At 47.1% G+C, this 22,524-nt stretch overlaps 2 protein-coding genes across 4 annotated transcripts; one reads left to right on the top strand and one right to left on the bottom strand.

The window, feature by feature from the left end:
* Nucleotides 1-493: 493 nt before the first annotated feature.
* Nucleotides 494-10,108, bottom strand: LOC119210611 (C-terminal binding protein 1). Of its 3 annotated transcripts, none has more exons than XM_037460798.2 (11): nt 9,942-10,108; nt 6,230-6,384; nt 5,145-5,289; nt 4,821-4,924; nt 4,524-4,626; nt 4,082-4,206; nt 3,812-3,901; nt 3,512-3,642; nt 3,230-3,357; nt 3,021-3,135; nt 494-2,386 (listed from the first exon to the last, which is right to left on the bottom strand). In XM_037460798.2, the coding sequence occupies exons 1-11, from the start codon at nt 10,084-10,086 to the stop codon at nt 2,191-2,193; spliced, it is 1,437 nt and encodes a 478-aa protein (XP_037316695.1). In that variant the 5' UTR covers nt 10,087-10,108; the 3' UTR covers nt 494-2,190. The 3 variants fall into 3 exon arrangements, with proteins under 3 accessions (XP_037316695.1, XP_037316696.1, XP_037316699.1); XM_037460799.2 differs by lacking the exon at nt 9,942-10,108 and adding an exon at nt 8,641-8,961; XM_037460802.2 differs by having other exon boundaries at nt 2,247-2,386; nt 2,988-3,135.
* Nucleotides 10,109-14,521: 4,413 nt separating this feature from the next.
* On the top strand, nt 14,522-22,096 carry maea (macrophage erythroblast attacher, E3 ubiquitin ligase). The gene is made up of 9 exons (XM_037460803.2): nt 14,522-14,648; nt 17,270-17,452; nt 18,366-18,569; nt 18,740-18,862; nt 19,145-19,221; nt 19,355-19,463; nt 19,842-19,975; nt 20,177-20,372; nt 20,459-22,096. The coding sequence occupies exons 1-9, from the start codon at nt 14,580-14,582 to the stop codon at nt 20,552-20,554; spliced, it is 1,191 nt and encodes a 396-aa protein (XP_037316700.1). The 5' UTR covers nt 14,522-14,579; the 3' UTR covers nt 20,555-22,096.
* Nucleotides 22,097-22,524: the final 428 nt, after the last annotated feature.

Consider the following 22,524-nt stretch of genomic DNA (forward strand, 5'->3'; position numbering starts at 1 on the left):
TCACCTTCTATTCTAGAGCAGTAAATAACTTACAAGTGTGGACAACCGCTGCACTAATGAGACACTGGTGCTCTGGATGTGTCTCGCAGAACACACAAAGATGAATATAGATTTATTGTGTAGATAAATGAAAGTGGAAAACAGACGCAGATCCAGCTGCTCGCACGCGTTTCTCCTCCAGGGGACGGTTTCGGTTCTTCTAGTGACATCTGTTGGAATGAAGGAGTAACTTTGTGTTCAGAGTTGGATGGATGTCTTGTTTTCATACTTAATGTAGCTCTGTGTCTCCTGTTCATACTGGATACTCATATAAAGAATATATATATATATATATATATATTTGAACGATATAAAAATGATTTAAACAGTTACATTTGTGTCCATTGACAAGTACCAGTTACCTGGTCTACTTAAAGCTTAAAGGATTATTATCAATAGCACACCATATTGTGTTTATCATTAATAAGTGTAATACATCAATAAGACACTAACCTCACCTTTCCACAGTTTATTTCCTTTTAAAATAATTCATACAAATGCATACAGTCACAAACATATCTTTGTCGGGTTGTCAGTTTTGACCAAAAATAATGATATTTACTGTAGAATATAGAATATGTTTACTGTATATTGCTACGCCTACTACTTCACCATGAAGGGGACCAAGTGGTGCCACCAGGGATGGAACTTCAAAGGGACACCTGTAGAACACCTGTAGAACTAATCAAGTTAGTGATAAAAAGCCCTCCAGGCAACAGGTGAGACTTGTGTTTTGGATTGGGGGGGGGGGGGGTTAACTTATAATACGCATCAGTTTGAGGAATGCTTTATGTTAGCAAGTATTAGCCAAGACCCCCCCCACAACAGGCATCTGGTTAGGAAAGATTAATAGTACATTTTGAATTATCCCAGAATTTAGTGGATGCCAGTGACATTTAAATATCACCTGAGCATCTTCACCACTCAACCTTTGAGAGATTCCATCCCTGATTGCTACTCATACTTCCATCGCCGTGGAGACGACCAGGTAGGCAACAGTGGACAGTTTTTACTGCTCAGCTGCTGGCAGAAGGGGGTCCAGAAAGCACCGTCACTCAGCTCAGTGGCTGCGTTAGGTGACCCGTGAACACACATTGTGTTTTTGGTTTGGTGAGAATGCCTCGTGGGGAGTGCTAGCCATCCCCCCCCCAGTGCTGCTTTAACACACACACACACAGATACAACCAAGTCACATTGACACAGGCAGGCAGGACACCATATGTACACATAGACACCGAGGCCGGTGGGGGGGACTAGAGGGAACGGGACAGGTGGATTAGGTAGAGGATCGTAAACAGTCCCTTTAAACAACATCAAAGTTCTTTGTATCTACTGTAGCAGGACACAACGGGGAAGGCAGGTAGAAAACAAAAGCACTAAGTGGCATAAAAAGGTTTATCCGAAACAAACTTGAAAAATAAAATAGACCAACTGCGGAAACTGAATTTCCTGAGATGGTGTGCAAAAGCTGCCTCTTTTCTTCTGGGGGGGGGTGTAAGGGTTCGGGGCTCGTTCATTTGGGGACACATAAAACAAAAAAACAGATGTATCGTCAAACCAGTTTAGCTACAGAGAGAGATCACACAACCCTTATTTTTGTTAAGACTGGCATACAAACATCAGTATTATCTAAAAACTGTACACGGACTGGATTTCATGAACTACTACATCCAACTAAGGAAAGGACACAGGAGAAGAGAGAAAGACATGGAACGCTCCCCTCTAACGTGTGGACTCACTAGTCCAAGACAGCAGAATCTTCCCAAATCAACAGATTGATCTTAATGTTATTTCCGAAACCTCTGGCAGTAACTGTAGTTGTTGTGTGAAGATCATCCTTTGGGTCTCTGTAGTCTTTCTCAGGACGTCCTTTTAGAGACGAGGACAGCGGTCACCTGCTCTTCGTCACCCTCTTTAACGTGGTCTTCTTCTTTGGAGAATGAACTGGCCTCTCGGGAACTTGCCCGACTGTTTTCATTGGATTGTTACTGGGACCCCAACTCGTCCATCTGACAACAACTCGTCGCTATGCACCTGGTTGCCGTGCCGACCTCCTCCTCCAGTCACCAGACAACACAGGCCAGCGTGTGTGTGTGTGTGTGTGTGTGTGTGCACGCGCGTGTGTGTGTGTGTGTGCATGTGTGTGTATGGCTACAGTTGGTCATTCGGGTGCTGCTCTCTGTCGCCCTCTGGTGGTTTGACGGCGTTGTGTCCGGGGGACGGGGCATGAGGGGGGTGTGTGGCGGTGGGCGGGAGGGTGTGTGTGATGGGCACTGCGCTGGGCACGATGCCGTCAACGGGTGGCGGGAGGCCGCCAGCTGACAAGCTCACCACTCCGGGGGGATACCTGCAGGGGGGAGGGGCAGAAAGCTGAGTCATCAAAGTAAAACTGAAGTGGAAAATACCAAAATGTGACCCAGTTTTGACCTTCACAAACACATTGAAGTCGTCCTCCTTTAGAAGCCAATTGAATATTAACATGGCATAAAAACTGCATCACAAAATACTCTTTCTCTTTCTGTGTATTGCACTCCATACAGTAAGACTTTTTTTTAAATGTTTAAAATGTAGCTGAAGAGAATACATTGTGATTACTTCAAAGCCCGAAACATTCTGTATCCTACACTTCCCATAATGCACCTGAAAAGAGCCTTTTCAAAGAGATTCCAAGTGCACAACTAAGTCTTTAAAACGTTATGATCCCCATTTACATCACAGGGTTTTCAATGTCAAGTGATGTCTAAGCTAATAAGGAAATGTAGCTTTAAATAATACTAAGCTTTTATATTTGTAAAAATGTTGTTAAGTTCAATAACCATCAAAGTCACAGTAGCTCATAGTTCTCACAGCATGTTTAGTCATTAGCACATCTCTATATTCAGGACATGTGGCAGAACTTATCAATGACTTTACCAAGGTTTGGGGGAGAAAAATCAAACTGCACTGACCACTACTGGTTCCTTTATCCTGATGAGCATTACCTATAAGCCCCGTTGAGCTCGGGGTGAACGGCAGCCGGGTCGACACCGGCCCAGTGGTTGTTCTGGGAGAGGAACTCCTTATTCACACAGTTCTTCAGGCTGTCCGGGACGCGACCTGAAATAAATAAATAGAGACCACATGAGGAGGAAACCAGATAGAACCAGAGAATCAGGAGACCCGTGTGTGTGTGTGTGTGTGCACACGCTACCTGTGATAGCCCTTCGGATCTCCCTGGCCGCCTCCTCTCTCATCTCCAGCGAGGCCTGTTCGCTGTACCAGGCGGCGTGGGGGGTGCAGATGAGGTTGGGAGCGTCCTTCAGGGGACCCTGACTGAAGCTGAAGTGGAGAACATGGAAGTATATTATAGAGCGATACTGTACACTGAGGTTATAAACTATTGAAGATGATACAAGATACATTTGAGACTGAAAGATGTTTTTTTTAAATGCCTCCTCTTGTGATTAATGACATCATTGACACCAGGTGTTACCTGAAAGGCTCCGTCTCATGAACATCCAGAGCAGCTCCTCGTATCCGGCCCTCCTTCAGGGCCTGAGCCAGGGCCTTCTCATCCACCAGACCCCCCCTGGCCGTGTTCACCAGGAACGCCCCCTGGCGCATCTTTAACACACATCAACACCCACTCAGTTCCACCTCGGGTCCCAGACGGAGGAGCTCCACACCACTGATATGAAGCATTCTTTTTAAGCAACCACTAATGCGAGGAACCTCAATCATCTGCATGCAGGCCCTCCTTTAATAGTTATGGGACGCAGTAGCTGATGTGTACCTGTTTGATGGTGAAGTCGTTGATCAGGTGGTGGTTGTGTTCGTTGAGGCTGCAGTGGAGAGACACGCAGTCGGAGTGGAAGAGCAGGTCCTGAGGAGGAGGGAAGGGAAAGTTGCTGAAGATACAAACCACCGTCTCATCACCTGAACATTCTGTCATTCGTATTTCCTGCTGCCATGTTTGGAAATACAGTATCTAGCGAGAGCAAAGCTGTCGCCATGGCAGCAGATGATGTGTGTGCTACCTGTAGTGTGTGTGTGTGTGTGCTACCTGTAGTGTGGTGACCCTTTGTAGTCCCAGAGATCTTTCTACACCGTCGGCCAAATACGGGTCGTAGAAGATCACATTGAAGCCGAAGGCTTTGGCTCTCAGCGCCACGGCTTGTCCCACTCGACCTAGAAACGCACAAACATGGTTGTGCACACACATTACTACACACAGGAGCAAGTGGATTCACCTTCGCCTGGTTCTGAGGTTCAGGGAGGCGATCCACTTCTGGTTAATCTGCTTATGTTTTATTGTCATTAACTCAATTCAGCCGAGCTAAGGACAAAGAGCGAAATATCCTAAGACTAAAAACTCCAATCTACCCCGTGTGAGCCGTGGCGGCAGCAGCGCGTGGCGGTCATGGTCCCCAGGAGATGAATCCTAACGAGCTAATGGCGGTCTGAGGTCAGCGGGTAGCAGTAAGTGGGAGTGTGAGGTCACTCACCGAGGCCGATCAGTCCCAGCGTCTCTCCTCGGATCCTCGCGGCTCCTGACGCCACCTCCCGGATCTGCTCCACGCTCTGGACCCGCGTGCCCTCGCGGAGCGCCTGGCGCCCAAAACAGCCACTTATTACACGCAGACGACACCAAACAGCCCGACAGTCGCTGAACGTTCTGTGAGGTCTGCACTTTTAGACCTTAAAGTCCACGTCCGCGTCATGATGACCGCTGGCCGATTGGAGGAACATATACACATAATGATATTTGAATTTTGCCGAGTGGGCAACACAGAGACACAAACCTGGTGCAGCCAGGTGGTGCGGCGGTACAAGGTGAGGATGTGGCACAGCGTGGAGTCCGCCGTCTCCTCCACCGAGGCGGCCGGCATGTTGCACACAGCGATGCCTGTTGGGCCGCGGACGAGGATCAGCAGGAGGTCCGTGGAGGAAACCGTATTTCTTATGGCTGGTGTAAGAGGCGTGAGAGAGACAGCCCCCCCCCCCCCCCCCCCCCTCCTGTCTGTGTGCATGTGTGCACGTGTGCATGTGTGCGTGTGCACGTGTGTGTGTGTGTGTGTGCGTGTGCATGTGTGCACGTGTGCACGTGTGTGTGTGCGTCTTCTTACCCAGTTCCCCGGCAGATTTGATGTCGATGTTGTCGTAGCCGCTGCCGATGCGGACGATGATGCGCAGCCCTTTAAACTTCTCCAGGTCTTCCCTCATCAGGGTGATGGTGTGGTACATCAGGGCGCCCACAGCTTCGTTCAGCACCTGCGGAGACGCCCGGTTAAAGCCTCTGAGCTTTAACGTGACCTCTGAGCTCAGGCATTTATCCTAAACTTTGAGTTTACTCGAATGTGTGTAGTGGTTTCTTCATGTCCTTGCATCCTGTGTCGTTTAATATCTCCCGACAGCGTGGGATGGCGGCCTTTCCTGGATATTACCATGGAAACCAAGCTTCCATAACCACAGGAAATCAAGATACGGTGTCTCTACATGGAAGCAATATCAGCAGGGATCTGCTTCACTGGCTCCAAACAGCACAACGGCTTCATTGATAAATGAGGTATTGGGACTCAACAGCAGACACATGGAGCGTCTCTCGTGGCTTTAATTGGTTTTCTGTTAATCCGCAAAAAATAAATCCTCCTCTGCGGTTGCCAGCGCTCCTCGTGTGTGTTGGAGAGGATTAAAGATGACATACGGTTCAATTACAATAAAGAAGCCATTTAATTACACAACGAGGTAGCAGAGAGAGAGAGAGAGAGAGAGACATCTGCCCCCACCCCCCACTGGCAGCGTGTGCCTGGCTCATGGGCAGCCGGGCACACACCCAGACATACAAACCCAGTTAGAATCCATAGTGACAGTGGGCCTGACCCACATTTTAACTTCCCCTGCAATTTGGTTCCTTTACTGCTATTTCATTTCATGTTTGGTGGGATTTGCCTTAATTAAAGGACATTCCTTAATACACAGCCAATATTCTTTGGGATGGTAATCTGAGGTGCTGATATCATCTCGGAGCCTGCTGATAGGTCCGACTGAGAGTTGCACTGGTTTTCCCTCTTGAATCTGAATTAAATGACCGCTGGGTGATGGTGTGTGTGTGTGTGTGTGTGTGTGTGTGTGTGTGTGTGTGTGTGTGTGTGTGTGTGTGTGTGTGTGTGTGTGTGTGTGTGTGTGTGTGTGGTCCAGTCACGCACGTCACCTTCTCGTGGATCTCCTGAGTGGACTGGGCGTCACAGAAGGCCACGGTTGCCACGTCTTTGAGGACGGGCATCTCCACTGTGCAGTCGCGTCCGTCCAGCAGCGCCACCAGGGGCCGCGGGTGCATGGGCCCGTTCATGATGGGGGGCCTGATGCCTAAACACACGCAGAGGAGAGACACGTTTCATGTGCACCATTCCTTTCTCATTGCAATAAAGGAAATAGTTTAGTTTTGTATCGGGAGGAAATGTAATTTATTCTGATTCGACCTTCCATCAGCTCACTGGTTTAAATCTTCTGGAATTAGTTTGTATCTGTTTGTTCTCCATCTGGAGATATTCCGCATTAAGATGAAGCAGCTACGTCTGCATCCCATAATGTTTCTGCACCGGACTGATGCAGTCGCTATGACAACTGAGACAGGGAAAAAAAGAACCTGATCAGGCAACCAACTGGTTTCACAGCGCATTACTCTTTTGGTTGTATTGCTTCAGTTGAATTATCACCGCGTTGCTGACTGTGTGAAACAGGGAGGCTGGAAAGGAGGGAACACTGCAGACTATCATCAAACCTTCTCTCTCGAAAAGGGACGCTGTTCAGGTGCAACAAGAGCAGGCGGCGTCTGGTGGGGTGGGGGGATTAGCATCTCAGGGTTTTACTCTCTGTTCAGGTGACTGAGGAGTTAATCCTTGCAGATTCAAATAGGAATGACTTTGGAGGCCTGGTATTTAGTATCAGAGTTTTGAGTAGCAACATGTTTTTAAAGAAGATAAAAGTCACCCTTGTACATCGGGCCAGTTGCTTCTTGTGCCCCGATGGTGCAGCTCAGTGACCATTAGGTGAGGGCTGGGTTGTACTGGGCTCCTCCCAGGACTGAATTAGTATAACTGCATGAATGGTTTGAATAAAAAGCAGTAAGGTACTCAATGTATGATTCACATCCTCCTCATCAGAAGTCTTATATTTGTTTTGCTCAGGTCTGCAGATGGGGAGATTGTTCCTGTCAGCTGTTTGGAGTAATGGATGCAGTCCTTACATGCATATCTGCTTCATGCTGCATGTGCTAGTTTTAAACAGCAACACTTTTGTTGCCCGGAACACTTTTATGATAAAATCCTGGATTTTGCAAACCTAAACCTAAAGGTGCAGTGAAGAAATGATCCTGCCCACAATGCCTTATGTGAGCTGCTAAAACATTAGCTTTCCATAATAGGATTGGCCTGGAGGCCACTGCACCCGCACATCAGTACAAACGCAGCGGCTCGGAAATGGTAATTCAGCAGAAAGTTGTCAACGTAAGCATCGCTCAGATGTGATCACAAGCGCCTGCAGGCGGCGGCCCGCTGCACCGCCTCCACAACAAAAGGATGCCCCAGCGCTTGTGCAGCAGAGTTTAGTGTCTGCAGAGTAGCACACATTTATTTTCCCAGCTCACACTCAGTCAGAGGGAGGAAATAGCTTTCATTCCAGCACCGAGCGTGACCTTGAGAGGACCATAGATATATATAAACATAGATATATATATAAAGGCTACATGTCTAGGACGTCCAGCACATGGCGGCCATCTTGGTACAGTCAGCTCGCTCACCCATAACTTGCTAAATTTTCAACTGATTTAAAATGGTTTGCAGCATTTCTTCACGTACATTTGTAAAGAGACGAGACCTCTAGCCTTTATAGATATATCGATGGAGAGGACCAGCGTCGCCGACTGCTGAGGACCACCACGATAAAACACCCGTTCATTCACACACACACACACACAACTCCTGAATTAAACTAACTGGAATGTCAAATTTCTGGCTTTCTATTCACATGAAGAGCTCCTAAACTGTAAAACCAGTTCTCCCCCCCCCCCCCTCTTTCCCCCACGGCCTCAGGGAGGTGTGACTGCTGGAAGCTCCCCCCCCCAGTTCTTCAGGATCAGACCGAAATATCGCCGAAGCCATTTTTCTGACAATCAGGGACGGAGAAAGCACCTGCCAGGACTGAACCATGTAGGGGGGGGGGGGGGGATCCAGCTGCCTCCGACCCCCAAGATCAGGTTTGTCAGCTTTTTGTTCCCAGCAGAAAGCAGCTCAACAGACACATGCACATACAGGCATAAACTTTTAGCAAAGGAGATATTGGTAGTAACACTTTAAGACATTCACTCGACCATGTTTAGTTTAAACAATGTTACGGTTTAAAATGACGCAGTAAATGCACTCGATTGCAGTCAATGAAAAGCTGCCTGCTGTGCTGCTGGCTCTTGTGCCCTAAGTTGGTCAACTCATTCATTTAAAAAATGCATTTGGGCTTTTCATGGAGACTTGACAAGTAAAACATCCCAGTCTGTTATGGGATGGGGGCCTTTCCTTGTTCCCTTGCATAATAACGTATAGTTTAAATTAGTAAAGGATATTCTCTTACCCTGGTTGCAGATGTGGTGCCTTTAAGAGCCCTTGAGTCTCAGGGCTGTCCTCCATACATTAGATATTATAGATTGATGATTTATAAAGTGGTGCAATCAGATCTGCCGAGGTCTCTTTTCTTCTCATACACTTTTATTTGGTTGAGCGTATGAAAGCTTTAGTTTTTTTGAATCCACAGAAACAGGTTCTTTGTGGTTATTGCCTGTCCTCCTGTGGGTGTGTGACGCCTCATTAACCCACAGCGCCAACGTGTCGCAACACGTCCCCACCTGCAATCAGTGAAGCATGTCCAATGTCCCCGATGAGTGAGCAGACGTCCCGCGGGCGTCCAGAGAGAAGGGTGCTTTCTAAAGGCGATCAGACCAGAGGACCCCCCCACCCCCCCCAACACCCCTCACATGAACCCACACATCCATCGATGACCCGGGCCGAGGAACCACTGTGCGCCGCTACGCAGACGAGCTACGCGGCGCTCGACTGCTCAGGAGAAGTCATTCGTGGTCGCTCCTTATGTGACCTTTGGCTCTTTAACTGTTGGGGGGTTCAGGGGGGGGGCAAAGAAAAGATGCGACATGCGACTGTAGACGAAGATCAGTCGCATGTCTCATCTGTTTCCAAGCTCTACCTCTTCTCTCTGTGACCAAAGACGGAATGATTCAGCTGATGATCATCCACCCCCCCCCCTCCTCCTCCTCCTCCTCTTCCCCCCGTGCACCCAACCCCCCCCCCCCCCCGTTATTTCTCAGAAACATTTCAAGCTCCTATTGCGAGTAACATCCGTCACCTGCCTGTGAATCCAGCTGTGAGTATGCATGCGTACACTGGAATATGTGTCAGTTGGGTTCCCTGTGTGTGTGTGTGTGTGTGTGTGTGTGTGTGTGTGTGTGTGTGTGTCAAGGCAACCGCTCTCTGTAAAAAGAAGCACAATGAAAGGGAAATATGTGTCATGTCCTTGCTAGCCCTCGAAGCAGAGAGAAAGGGAGAGAGATCTATTTCTGTCGCCACAAATGGAGGTGTTCAAGCAGCCTTCAACAGCAGAGATTAGCCTCCCCCCCCCCCCCCCCCCCCACACACACACACACACACACACACAGACAGACAGACAGACACACACAGAGCTAGAGAAAAGGCTAACCATTCAGCGAGATAATAGAGGGACACTGAATTAAGAAGAGAAAAAGGAAGAGGAAGCGGAAAAAGGGAGAGAGAAGGGGGAGGGGAAGAGGAAGGCAGAATAATGTAGACTTGAGTTCCTAAATATCGGCACACCGACGCCCACAGACGCACACAGTTGTTTACCTAGAGGCATGCCTTTGTTGAGCAGATGAGAGCTTCCCATGGTGTGATCCACCCGACACACATGAACAGGAATCCACTCAGCATATGGCGGCTCCCTCGCTTCCCGTAGTCCTTCTCCCAGCCCCTTAGTGACAAGCATACACATGTGCTCCCCCTCCCTCCCTCTCTCTCTCTCTCTCTCTCCCCCCCTTCCTTCCGTCCCCTTCCCTCGCCGCTCTCTCTATCCGCCTCACCCCTCCTTCCCTCCCTTTTTGCCACGGCAGATCTCCCTCTCTTTTATTCTCCCCCTCAGTGTCTGAGAGAAAGGAAGGAGCATGCAGACTGAATGCAAGCACTGCTGCATTCAAGAGCATAAAAGAGAGAGAGAGTGTGTGTGTGTGTGTGTGTGTGTGTGTGTGTGAGAGAGAGAGAGAGAGAGCAGGAATGGGGAGGAGCCAACGCTGGCCAAAAATTCATCTTTTGTTTCCTGAAAGACGGCACGGCGGTAAGAAGAGCTCGCTTTACATGTGTGAGTCTGAAGGTGTGATGATCTGACAGCAGGAAGACAACAAGAAGTAAAGCGACTCCCATCATTTCAATAATGTAAAAGCCCACAACCACCCCCACTTAACATGGTACTGAACATATGAGCAGAAAATATAAATCATGATCATCATGACATGAGTTTAGAAAGACCCTCAAAACATGAAATAGTTCTTGTGAATGAATCAAACTGTTGGTCTGTTATGTTTTACACATTTTGAATGTTAAAGGATCGGAAGCTAACTTTTATACTAACATATCAGTTCTGAATCTTTTCCTTGTTTCCAAAATATAAATAAAATCTGTCATTTGTCAAATGATACTGGCTGGGGGGAAGATCAAATCATCTCGTAGATTTAACCAGAACCGTTTAACTCCATGACACCTTTGATCTCTCTGAGCCTCCGTACGTTCGGTTCTGATGTCACAGTTGCTGTGATCTACACTCACTCACTCGATAACCGCAGTGATATAAGCAGCAACCTCCCCCCCCCCCCCTAACCTGGTTTAACAGCCATGATGGTTACATCACATCCTCACTATTGGAAAATGTCACACGCAGCCAGAGGGCCGCTTGTTCAAATCCAAAAAGCCAAAAAGCGTCAGAGGGTCAAAGGAACCGAGGAACCGATGTGACCTTTGTGGTTTGTGACCACCTCGACCGTTTAGGCTTCACCGCGCTGAGCCTAAAAACACTTTTCATCTTCAAAGGAAACACGTGGCTTGTTTTCCACATGGAGACCCCCACGCGACAAGCATCTCCAATCACTCGTTTTAAAGAAAGAGAAGTAAATCATTTTCAAATCTGAGAAGAACTGAGTGGATGTTCACGCCCACGTTGGGTGGGGGTGGATATTAACAGCTACACCCACCCCCCCCCCCGTGGGTTCTCCCTCTTTTATTATTTGCACGGTGTACCGGTACTAGAAAGGCACTGCATTTAGAACGGTACGGTTTGGAATATTTTTAGTACCGGTACTTTATTCAAAAAGCAGCAACCCGAGCAGACTCCGTGTTCCCCTCGCTGCACGCATTGACCGGGTGGGCGGGGCTTCCAGCTCTCACATGCAACAGGCAGCTGTCACTCACAGAGAGTCATCTCAGGGAGACATGTCCTCATGTGCAGGAGCTGTTGCCTGTTAGGAAAGTTGTTGTCAAGCCAACAAACACAGCTTCAGGCTGCCACCTCTCGCGGTTCCCCTGTGTGACCGTCAGCGAGGTCGGAGACCAACCAGCGTGGATTGCTGTTTTTAGCGTGAGACATTGGATGTGTGGCGTGAGTGTGTGTGAAAACATGCAAACGTGTGTGTGTTACACGGGGAAACCGTGAGAGATGGCGGCCTGTAGCTGTGTTTGTTTGTTTGACAACAACTTTCCTAAGAGTCAAACATCAAGCAAGTGCAACACAAGACAAAGCAAGACAGCAAATAAGTTACTGAATAGTCCAGCAGAAATATAAACATGCAGAATGACCTACAGTTTCACTCATGTGGGCCTACGTGATCATGAGGTCAGAATGCACACAAAATAACGTTTTTCAATAAAGGGGAGAAATCCACCTCAAACACATCTGTAAAATGATGTCATTCATACTTATGGAAATAACTATGTAGTCATAGTCAGATACGGACAATAGGTCTACATATGCTGTGTATAATAGATGCTATGATTCTACCATGTCGTTTTCATTAATATCTAATACTAATATGACATAACATTTGTTAGGTGTTCATAAAGCTGGCAAAAAGGAAACCTTACAGATGTTTTATTTATTACTATCATAGATAAATATTCCAGTATCTTATTTGTGGTATTGTTTCAAAAGTATCGGGTATCGTAATATTTTGGCAAGTATAGTATCAAAGTCATAATTTTGGTATCGTGACAACCCTTCCCTCCCCCACGTTGACTACTTCTCGCCCCCCCCTCACTCCTTTCCATCGGTTCACCTGCCGCTCTTCTATAAATACTCCTCAGTCCTGCATCTCCTTTTCCATCCCTGCATAGCTCACGTACATCTCCCCTTCCAGACCCCCCCCCCCCTCCCTCTATACTCACTGCAGTGTGTCTAATGGCTCAGCTCCCTCTCAGCACATCCACCAAGCGGGGGCCGGGGGAGCAGCAGCCCAAACTACTACGCCCCAAACCTCTGGCCTTATCAAGATTGACAGGCGGCTCAACCACGATCCGACACACACGATTACAGAGACACAAGCCAGCAGACGCACAAAGACACAACACAGAGCAACTGAATGCTGAGGAAAACCAATACAAATGTAACCACGCATGTACACACACACGCACACACACAGAACATGCACGATGACACACACACAGAACATCCATGATGACACACACAGAACATGCATGACACACACTCAACATGCATGATGACACACACACACAGAACGTGTACTATGACACACACACAGAACATCCATGATGACACACACACACAGAACGTGCATGACACACACAACATGCATGACACACACACACACAACATGCACGATGACACACACACAGAACATGCACGATGACACACACACAACATGCATGATGACACACACACAACATGCATGATGACACACACACAACATGCATGACACACACACACACAACATGCACGATGACACACACACAGAACATGCACGATGACACACACACAACATGCATGATGACACACACACACACACACACAGAGGTTCCACTCAGAGCAGATACTGGAGCAACTCTCTGATCTAGAGGAGGAGACGGGCAGACGGACGGTGCTGATCCGTGTCCTGAAGACGAGGATGTGTTTAGGACAGAAACAAAAGAGACGACTGGAGGAACATGTCAGAAAAGAGGCGGAAAACAACGAGGATGCGATAAAAAAAGCAAAAGCAAATAAGGAAGAACTCTACTAATCGCTTGAGCTCATGTGAATAAAGAGTTTTTACTTTGAACACTTCAATAACAAAATAACTACAAAATGTGTGATAAGATGTGACATTTCCACAACAGAGTTTGGCTTCATTGAAAATAGAATTAGACACATCGAAGTGTGTTTTGCTTTCAGTCCAGTAAAGACGAATCGCTTCTTTCTAGATTCAATGCCTTTCACCAAAAGTCAACCACCGCTGTGTGGGAAATACACATAGCAGAGCCACTGACACACACGCACACACACACACGATATAGGACCAAAATACATCACAAACCTTGCTTCACCTTTCTCTCTGTGTCCACTGTTCCACTTTGTTCCTAAACCGGGCGGGGGGGGGGGGGGGGGGGGGCATGCATTAGATAGTGGGCCAATTGTAGGCCATTAGAGCATGTGCCAGCCAATCAGCACGCAGCAGCTCTGGACCGCAGCCAATGGCAATTTGTTCCCATCGTCTCTCACTAGGACAAAAAAAGACACGTGGATGGTAATGATTGTACTACTTAACTGTAACATGTACTTCAAATATATAAATGTTTTAACAATAAAAGTTTCTGTCTAATGGGAAGATGCTACTATAGATGATGGGCTAGAAAACTAGAATCCCAAATTGTTACAGGTGTGTTGAAATACATCCCAGATTGGAGTCAGGGTTCTTTGAAAGGAACCATTTCCTCGTCCCCATTACTGTGACCCCTGGCCCACTAAGATATTTGAGTTCCAATATCTCTTTTGTCATTTCCAATAAGGACTGTCAGCATGTCTAAAATAAGCCAAACAGGAATTAAAAGTCTTAAAAGGAAGTCCCCTTCAACTGAAGTTATTGACACAGATCACTGCTTGTGGTACAAAGGGAGACAATTCATTTGTTACTTTCTTACTGCAGTCTTTGGTTCAATTACAGAACTATTTTACCGTCTGGGCTTTGCTTAGTGGACCAACTGGACCTTTATATAAAAAGACTAAAACAAATAACGGAAACAAACAAAATGCTGAATAGAAATGAGTGTGCGGGTAAATTTTTGATACGTATATCTGTCTATGGACGTGGTGGTGAAACGTGGGCGCGCACTGAGCCACGTGCTCAGTGGTGACACCGCGGCGCCAGGGGGCGGTAGAGAGCGCTGAGGCCATTCTGAGCGCACCCAAAAAAAAACACAAACAACCACAAGAACGCCAGAAAAACCAAGATGGCGGTGCAAGAGACAGCATCCCAACTGTCGATGGCTCTCAAAGTCCAAGAATATCCCACCCTGAAGGTAAACTACAACTGAAACGCGTCTACGTTGATCTCCCAATGATTACACTCTGCCCACAATGCGCGATGCATTTAACGTTACTTGTAAGATGGGGATTGTTAAGTTAATTTGACAGCGAGAGCAGCGAGCTTGACAGGGAGGCTAACGTTAGCAGGGCCAGCTTAGCCAGGTAGCAGCGTCCACTAACCGCCAGTGTTTGATAAGCGATGTTAAAGATGAGACATTATGGTTAAAGCAAACAGCCGGTGGATAGTTAGCTGGTTGAATGCCTCCCTGGTAGTTACGTATTATGGATGTCAAGTCAGTCGAAGGCCTCGGAGCCGTTCGCACAAAGTGTGCGGTCCGTTGACGTGATTTATATGTCGTGATGTGGCTTCAGTGAGCCGGTTTAACCGCTATGCTCGGCTAGGCACCCAACCGATCGGTAGGTGGACGGGTTATGAAACGCCACTGACGGAACGCGTCACGGCGTGGTTTATCGCCCTTTCTTTAACCCACCGCGGCGTCTAAGAAGCGGCTGGCCGGTGGCCCGCTAGCCAGCTGCGCTGAGGTGAAACCTGCGGTAGTTCTCCCAGTAGCCTCCAGGTAACGCACCGTCGAGCCTGTTAATTCAAGCTGGCTGGTTGACGGACTGGTAGAGATCACGTGGGTCGGGGAGGGGGGGGGGGGGGCGGGGTGTCAGTCCTGCGAGTTAGCGCAGTGTCATCACATTGCACTTCAAAATGGCCAGCGAGTGGAATCCCGGCGCGCCCCCCACCCCCCACGCCCACGCGCACACGCACCGTCCCTCCGTCCCACGCCACGTTACTGCGACACCGCCGCTAGCCGGCCAGCTGCGTGAACGCACCGTTCGTGAGTAGCAACGCATTGATAGGTGTGTTTTACCCCCTCCCCCCGGTGTGGTGATTAATTGCGTGCTGCTGCCGTGATGAATGTGCCGCGTGGATGGCAGCGTGGCGTCCATCGGTGAGGAGGAGGAGGAGGAGGAGGAAGAAGAGAAGCGTGTCTGTCTGTCTCTGCCTGGATGCTGCAGTAAGGGTGATGGGCACCATTTTAAGGCAGGAATGATGGTTATAATTGGTATGAAATGGGAGCTTTCATCATCAGTGTTGATTCAATTTAGATAGTGAGCAGAATAATAAAATCACAGCGTTCCCTGAGACACAGAAATCACCATTTACTTCATGTTGGATGTTATGTGCATATCTATTTTATATTTTAGGATATTTTCAGTTGGACCAAAGCAAGGTGCACCTTGTTATGTACAGATGATATGTTACCTCATTTATGTGCATCAATGTAAAGGCCTTGCAACAACTGCTGAAAGCTGTAAATGCTGGTGAAATGACACACTGTTACAATGTGTGTGTATTAAAGGTTTGTCTTTCAGACCTGCTAAGACCACCCAAGCCACTAAATTATTTGAATTGTTCTGATTCTCATAATTGCATATTGTGCACTGCAAAGCAAGACCGACTACCTCTCGCACCGCGTCATACCAGCCGCTGTAATAGCTGTCTGAAACCTGTCCATGACATCATATTCAGAACCTGACACGACAGTAAGAGGTGGTTGCATGGAAAAGAGAAATGAACGAGGTTCAAATGCCTGTTTTGGGATTATCCATCAATGTAATACGTGAGAAATAACGTGTTTCTTCCAATATACACAAACTGGTATCATTTTTTTTTGGTCAAATACAGTTACTTTTAACAAAAGAAGTTGAGATCATCTCGGTGGTCTAGTTTCTTGTTTGCCTGCATACACCTGGAGGTGCATGAACTCTGGAGATGGACGAAAAGTCGATCCCTTCTTCATCTTTTCCCTCTCACACATTCCTGAGCAGAATGGGACCCTTGTTTTCTCCGACTGGACGCCGAAGAACAGTTACTGGCGCACACTAAGCTGTCCTGTGGTTAATAGTTAATATCTGAACACAGGGCACGTCTGCATAGTTTTCCTTTTCTCCGTTAGTGACCTGTGAAATTAACTTGGCTCCAACTTGAAAGAAAAAAATCCTTATGGATCAAAGCGCTCCTTTTGTCTGCGTTTTTTTTTTCCCTCTTCATGTAATATCTCAGTTAGGGAATCACAACAGTTCCATGAATGCGGTTCACAGGTATCTGCAAAGTCACCTCGTGTTGTGACTGCAGGGGAAAGCATTGCTTTGATCAGAGAGAAGTCTTTAGTTATTGTTGGATTTCTGCCCTCACTGTGATCAAGGTGAGGTATTCTCTTTTAGTAGATGTCACTTTGATGATCTGCTTACCAGCAGCAGGAATTAGAGCGAGAAAAGTGATCTGCTTCCTGCTTCCATTTGTTTTCACTTTGCATAAATGTCATCAAAGAAGACTCAGTTCACAGGTTCCCGTAGCTGATGATGAGGTCTGCCGCTGACATTTCTTTGAAAGAGTCTTTTCAAAAGCTTATCAGTAATGATTTCGATTGGTTATTCCTAGTTTGTGCTCCATTGTACCTCTTTTTTTCCTAGACAGACGTGATATAACTATTTCAATTCCTACAGCATAACCTAAACACTGGCAGAATACACACCTTCATTATAGAACCATCTCCCTGTTTCCAAATATACAAACCATAAGCCCACGGTGTTGTCGTTGCAGGTGCCGTACGAGACTCTGAACAAACGGTTCAGGGCGGCTCAGAAGAACATCGACCGGGAGACGAGTCACGTGACCATGGTCGTAGCCGAGCTGGAGAAGACGCTGAGCAGCTTCCCGGTGGTCGACTCCGTGGTGTCCCTGCTGGACGGCGTGGTGGAGAAACTCAGCGCCCTGAAGAGGAAGGTGGGGGACGGAGGCACACACACACACACACACACACACACACACACACACACACACACACACACACCCCTCGTCCCTGTCTATTGACTCTCAAGAAGCCTTTTAATGTATGTATGCAAATAAATTTGTAGTCCACTAAAAGCCATGCAAAAACAAAAAACATCCCTGGTGACTTTATTCATTTTATTGTTTATAGACTGCCTAAATCTTTGCCACAATGAAGCTTCTTTAGGAATGGGCTCTGCACACTAAAGTGGAATAAATGTAACAAAATCATTAATGTTGAATTGAATCATGTGTTTAGGTATTTGCATCAGTCTACACATGCACAGTTTAGTCCAAGTACTTTTCCTTCTGACTCTGCGTTGCTGCTTGTTTTGTGTTTCTAATTTCTATCTAATTGACACGTTTCATAGATGGCATGCTGCCTCCATTATTGCTTTCTTCCGTGAGCTGCTCTGAGCCTCGTGATTGACTGAATAAATCAAACAAAGTTGGTATAAGGAAGCGAGTGCTGCTGTGTACGTGAAAGGTGTAACAATCACGTCTCTCTGTTGATGCTGCACTTTACCAGCGGGTTCAACAGCTGTACTAGAGCTCCCTCCCGCTGTAGACAAAAGCACATAGTTGTGGCGGTGGTTTTCCTTTATGTTGATTGTGTTTGTCGTCGCTGGAATGCGGCCTGGCCGTACTCCATCCATTAAACCAGGGATCAAAGCACACTTCTGCCCTTGTTATTCCTTTGTGGCAACATGTTGTTCGGTTGGTACTTTGCCATCACCGCCCCCCTTACGGGTGCTGAAGGCTGCGCCACACTGGTAGCATGTTGGGGGGGTGTGTAACAAATCCAAAAGTAAAAACTGGGAGGGGCCTCAGAACAACGCAATGTCATTTATTATCTGCCTACCTGCAGGCTGCAGAGTCCATACAAGCCGAAGACGAGAGCGCCAAGTTGTGCAAGCGCCGCATCGAGCACTTGAAGGAGCACAGCAGCGACCAGCCGGCCTCCGTCAACCTGTGGAAGAAGAAGCGCATGGACCGAATGATGGTGGAGCATCTGCTGCGCTGCGGCTATTACAACACAGCTGTCAAACTGGCCAGACAGAGCGGCATAGAGGTGATTGTGTGTCCAGAATCTATTTTATCTCAAAGTTTAGCCTTTTTTATTTTAAGCGCATTGGAACAAACTTAAAGACTCACTGAGGCTGTTAAAGTTGTCGAGTTTGTTTGTTTGTTCTTCTGATGCCCTCCTTCTCTATCAACACATCCACTCTTGTGTGTTTTTAGGACCTGGTGAACATTGAGATGTTTCTCACAGCGAAGGAGGTGGAGGAGTCTCTGGAGAGGCAGGAGACAGCCACTTGCTTGGCCTGGTGCCATGACAATAAATCCCGCCTGCGCAAGATGAAGGTAGCTCATTTACACGTGACAGTTTTTACCTCACGACTTAAGAAAAGTACATGAAGACATGCAGACTGAAGTTAGTCGAGCTCACCATAAAAGCAGAAGTAAAGGGACTAATTCCTACTGCGTATTAAACATTGCATGTTTCTAAACAATAGGAGCTGGAGTTTTATGGAAGAGGGATTAGTTTTTTGCAGATGTGCACCAAAGGTTCATGAAAACTACGAGGAGTTGGCAGCATGTGAGTGGTTTGGACTTATTAGCGGCGTCTGACTCTTTCCTTGGCAGAGTTGTCTCGAGTTCAGCCTGAGAATCCAGGAGTTCATCGAGCTGATCAGACAAAACAAACGCATGGATGCAGTCAGGTACTCTTTTACCTCACTTACGCTTAGTTGCAACGTTTGGCTTCTTCTGACCCATTATTCAAGCCAGTAGAACAAACAACAAACAACATGTAGCATGTACATAGAACCCTAACCGTGTGTGTCTGCGTCTCAGGCATGCACGGAAGCATTTCAGCCAGGCGGAGGGTGGACAGCTGGATGAGGTTCGGCAGGTGATGGGCATGCTGGCCTTCCCATCAGACACACACATCTCTCCATACAAGGTGAGACCTACAACTGATTTGATTTGGTCACGCCCCCTTTTACCCACGTGTTTTATTGGATGGTGATGTCATCGATGACAAGGCTGAGGCGCGTCGTTCACCCTCAGTGGTTCTTCTCAATGGCTACACGGGTTGAGACATTAAATGCTGCTCGGTTTACACTCGACAACATCAATGTATCGATGAGTCAGACACACAACTGGCATCAACTTTGTTCCTGTTAATAATAACAGGGCAGTGAAATCCTCTCAGTGTGGAAGTTGATGGAGGCCGAGCAGAGGCAGCGGTGCAGCAACCGAACGGCCACCAGGGGGCCTTATTCTTAATCTTGCTCACCAGAATATAAAGCTCTCTCTCTCGTTCTTTCTGGGTCATCAGGATCTTTTGGATCCGGCCCGCTGGAAGATGCTGATCCAGCAGTTCCGATACGACAACTACCGACTGCACCAGCTGGGGAACAACTCGGTGTTCACCATCACCCTCCAGGCCGGTCTGTCCGCCATCAAGACGCCGTATCCTACCTCATCCGAATTACAAAAACAATACGCCTTTATCTCCTCAGCCAGGGTAGTTTTTGTAGATTTATTACTAACTAAACTACAAAACTACCTCGGTGAGTGGATAATTCTTTCAACTGATGCTGTGAGACCGATAATAACATCACACTGAGAGGTGATTTCACTTATTTTCCTTGACCTCCATGCCTCGTCCAGTCAGTGCTACAAGGAGGATGGAACCTCGAAGAACCCGGACTGCCCCGTGTGCAGTAAATCCCTCAACAAGTTGGCCCAACCGCTACCCATGGCCCACTGCGCCAACTCCAGGCTAGTCTGCAAGATCTCTGGGGAGGTCATGAATGAAAACAACCCCCCTATGATGCTGCCTAATGGATATGTCTACGGCTACAATGTGAGTATCCATCAGCATCCTGAGCATAAGCTCGTTTTGCCTTATTCCGTCTTTATTTCTCACCTGCTGCTTATTGTCTCTTCCAGTCCCTTCTGTCCATCCGCCAAGATGACAAAGTGGTGTGTCCCCGAACCAAAGAAGTCTTCAACTTCTCTCAGGCTGAGAAGGTCTACATCATGTGATCAGCCATCTGAGCGTTAACATGACCGCATACGGCCCCGGCCCCAGATCCAGTGCCCCCCCCCCCCCCCCCCCCAGACACACCTGGAATCTCCTACAACCCCCCCCCCCCTCCTCAATTCAGGATCAGTGCAAGTTTGCCAGTTCCCCCCCCCCCCCCCATTTTACTGCACAGAAACTGGGTTCCTCTCTAGGACTCTGTGACTAAAGAAGAATAAGTTGATTCATCTGATCAATTCAAGCAGCGGGACTATCGACAGTTTCATCATGTGAAAGGTCTGCAAGACTCATGGGGTGCAAATACTGCTCAGTAGTTATTTGATTTTATTACAACAAATAAAAACCTGTTGAGGTTACATTGACTTTTCACTGGTGGTGTTCCTTTGTTATTAAAAAAAGAACATGTGCACAAGTGTGTTAACTCACTCCTTTAACCAGATTAAAGCGTCAGATTTGGGCCCTTTTCAGGGCAACATGGCCTCCAGGTCATGTGGTAGCATTTCATTCTGTGATGCATGCTGTTGACATCCTTTTGTCTTCTAGCCATGGTTTTTTCTTTGGGGGGGGGTGTTAAACGCCTCCTGTTTTAACTGCCTTCCTTTTTTTGCATTTCACTCCCCCTTTGGTCGTCAAATGGAACTTGATTCGGGCGGCGTTTGGCTCCTTTTTAAATGTAAATATTAGGTAGCAATGCAGCATCCTCCTGTTTTAAAGTGTTGGACAAGTAACGACAACGAAGACGCTCCTTCTAGAGTCTCGCTGAGCTGAACAAGTCTTTTCTTGCGTGTTGTAAACCGGACGTTCGGCTTAACTGCTTTGTTCAGTAAAACTTCTCATCTTTGAGGACGCTGGTAATATTAATTGTGTTGTATTTACTTCCTTGATGAAATTTACGCAATATTCAGACAAGACAACCATCTCAGATGTGCTTTTCTTTTTTTTGAAACAAATTGTCTTCCTTGTGTTTTTCTGGTTTGCCATTTGCAGTTCTCCGTTTTTTTTCCCTCCTTCAACTAAACGAGTACATATCGCTGGATTTAGGATATTTATTATGTTTAGAGATGAAACCCGGCCTGCTTTTTATTCAAATATTTTTCAACAATAAAGGGAAAGCCGGTGGTGACATTTTCAGCCTTGTGGTCTGCGACTGTTGAGCTCTATTCTTTGGGGTTTGTGCTGCAGAGCAGAGGTTCACACTACTTTGTTCCATGCACACCTTCATTTAAATACCAATGCATTAAGAGGCTGGTTGCACAATCCTACCTTTCCTTGGAGGGTAAGCGCTGACCTGAAAAAAGAAACAACGATGTGCCCCTGAACAGACACACCATAGCGCTCCCAAAACGTTAAACGTGATCAACCTGTGGACTTTAATTTCTTTCATGTGTTTATTGACAAACCAAAAGTTGCCTCATTTGTGTCCTTCAATGATTTGGAACTGCATCTGTAATGGCACAGACTGTCCCGTGTATTCGTGTGTGTAGACTAGGTAAAGGGATTGTTTTTCTGAGCAAGCTGCCTCATAAAGATTGGAGTGAAGTTTGGTTCATTGTCTTGTCTGCTTTGCTGAATGAGCTCCCGACATTTAAATGAGCACAAACCCAGGTAGGTGTGACGAGATTAACGACTCTGCAGTTCTGTTGACGTGGAAATGAACCGTGCGTCTCACCTGAAACTGCGTCTGCGTAATCAGCTCTTTTGTTCTGTGGGCATTTGCTGATTAGCAGTGAACACGCTTTCAGGTACACTATAATGTCGAAATACATCGGCAAGGTAAATTCAAATAAAAGTAGTCAAATGTGACAAGACTTGGCACTACAATATATTCTCCAGGTGTTCTCTCAACAATCAACATTCTGTAAAACTCAACCTTGGTTTTGTGCAAAAAAGTTGAGAGATAAAGACGCCTCCAGTAAGTGGGCTTTCTTGTTCAAATGAGATTTAAATACTGGCGGGCTTGAAGAAAACTAGC

This window comes from Pungitius pungitius, chromosome 2 (genome assembly GCF_949316345.1).
Source record: "Pungitius pungitius chromosome 2, fPunPun2.1, whole genome shotgun sequence".
Taxonomy (NCBI): Eukaryota; Metazoa; Chordata; class Actinopteri; order Perciformes; family Gasterosteidae; genus Pungitius; species Pungitius pungitius.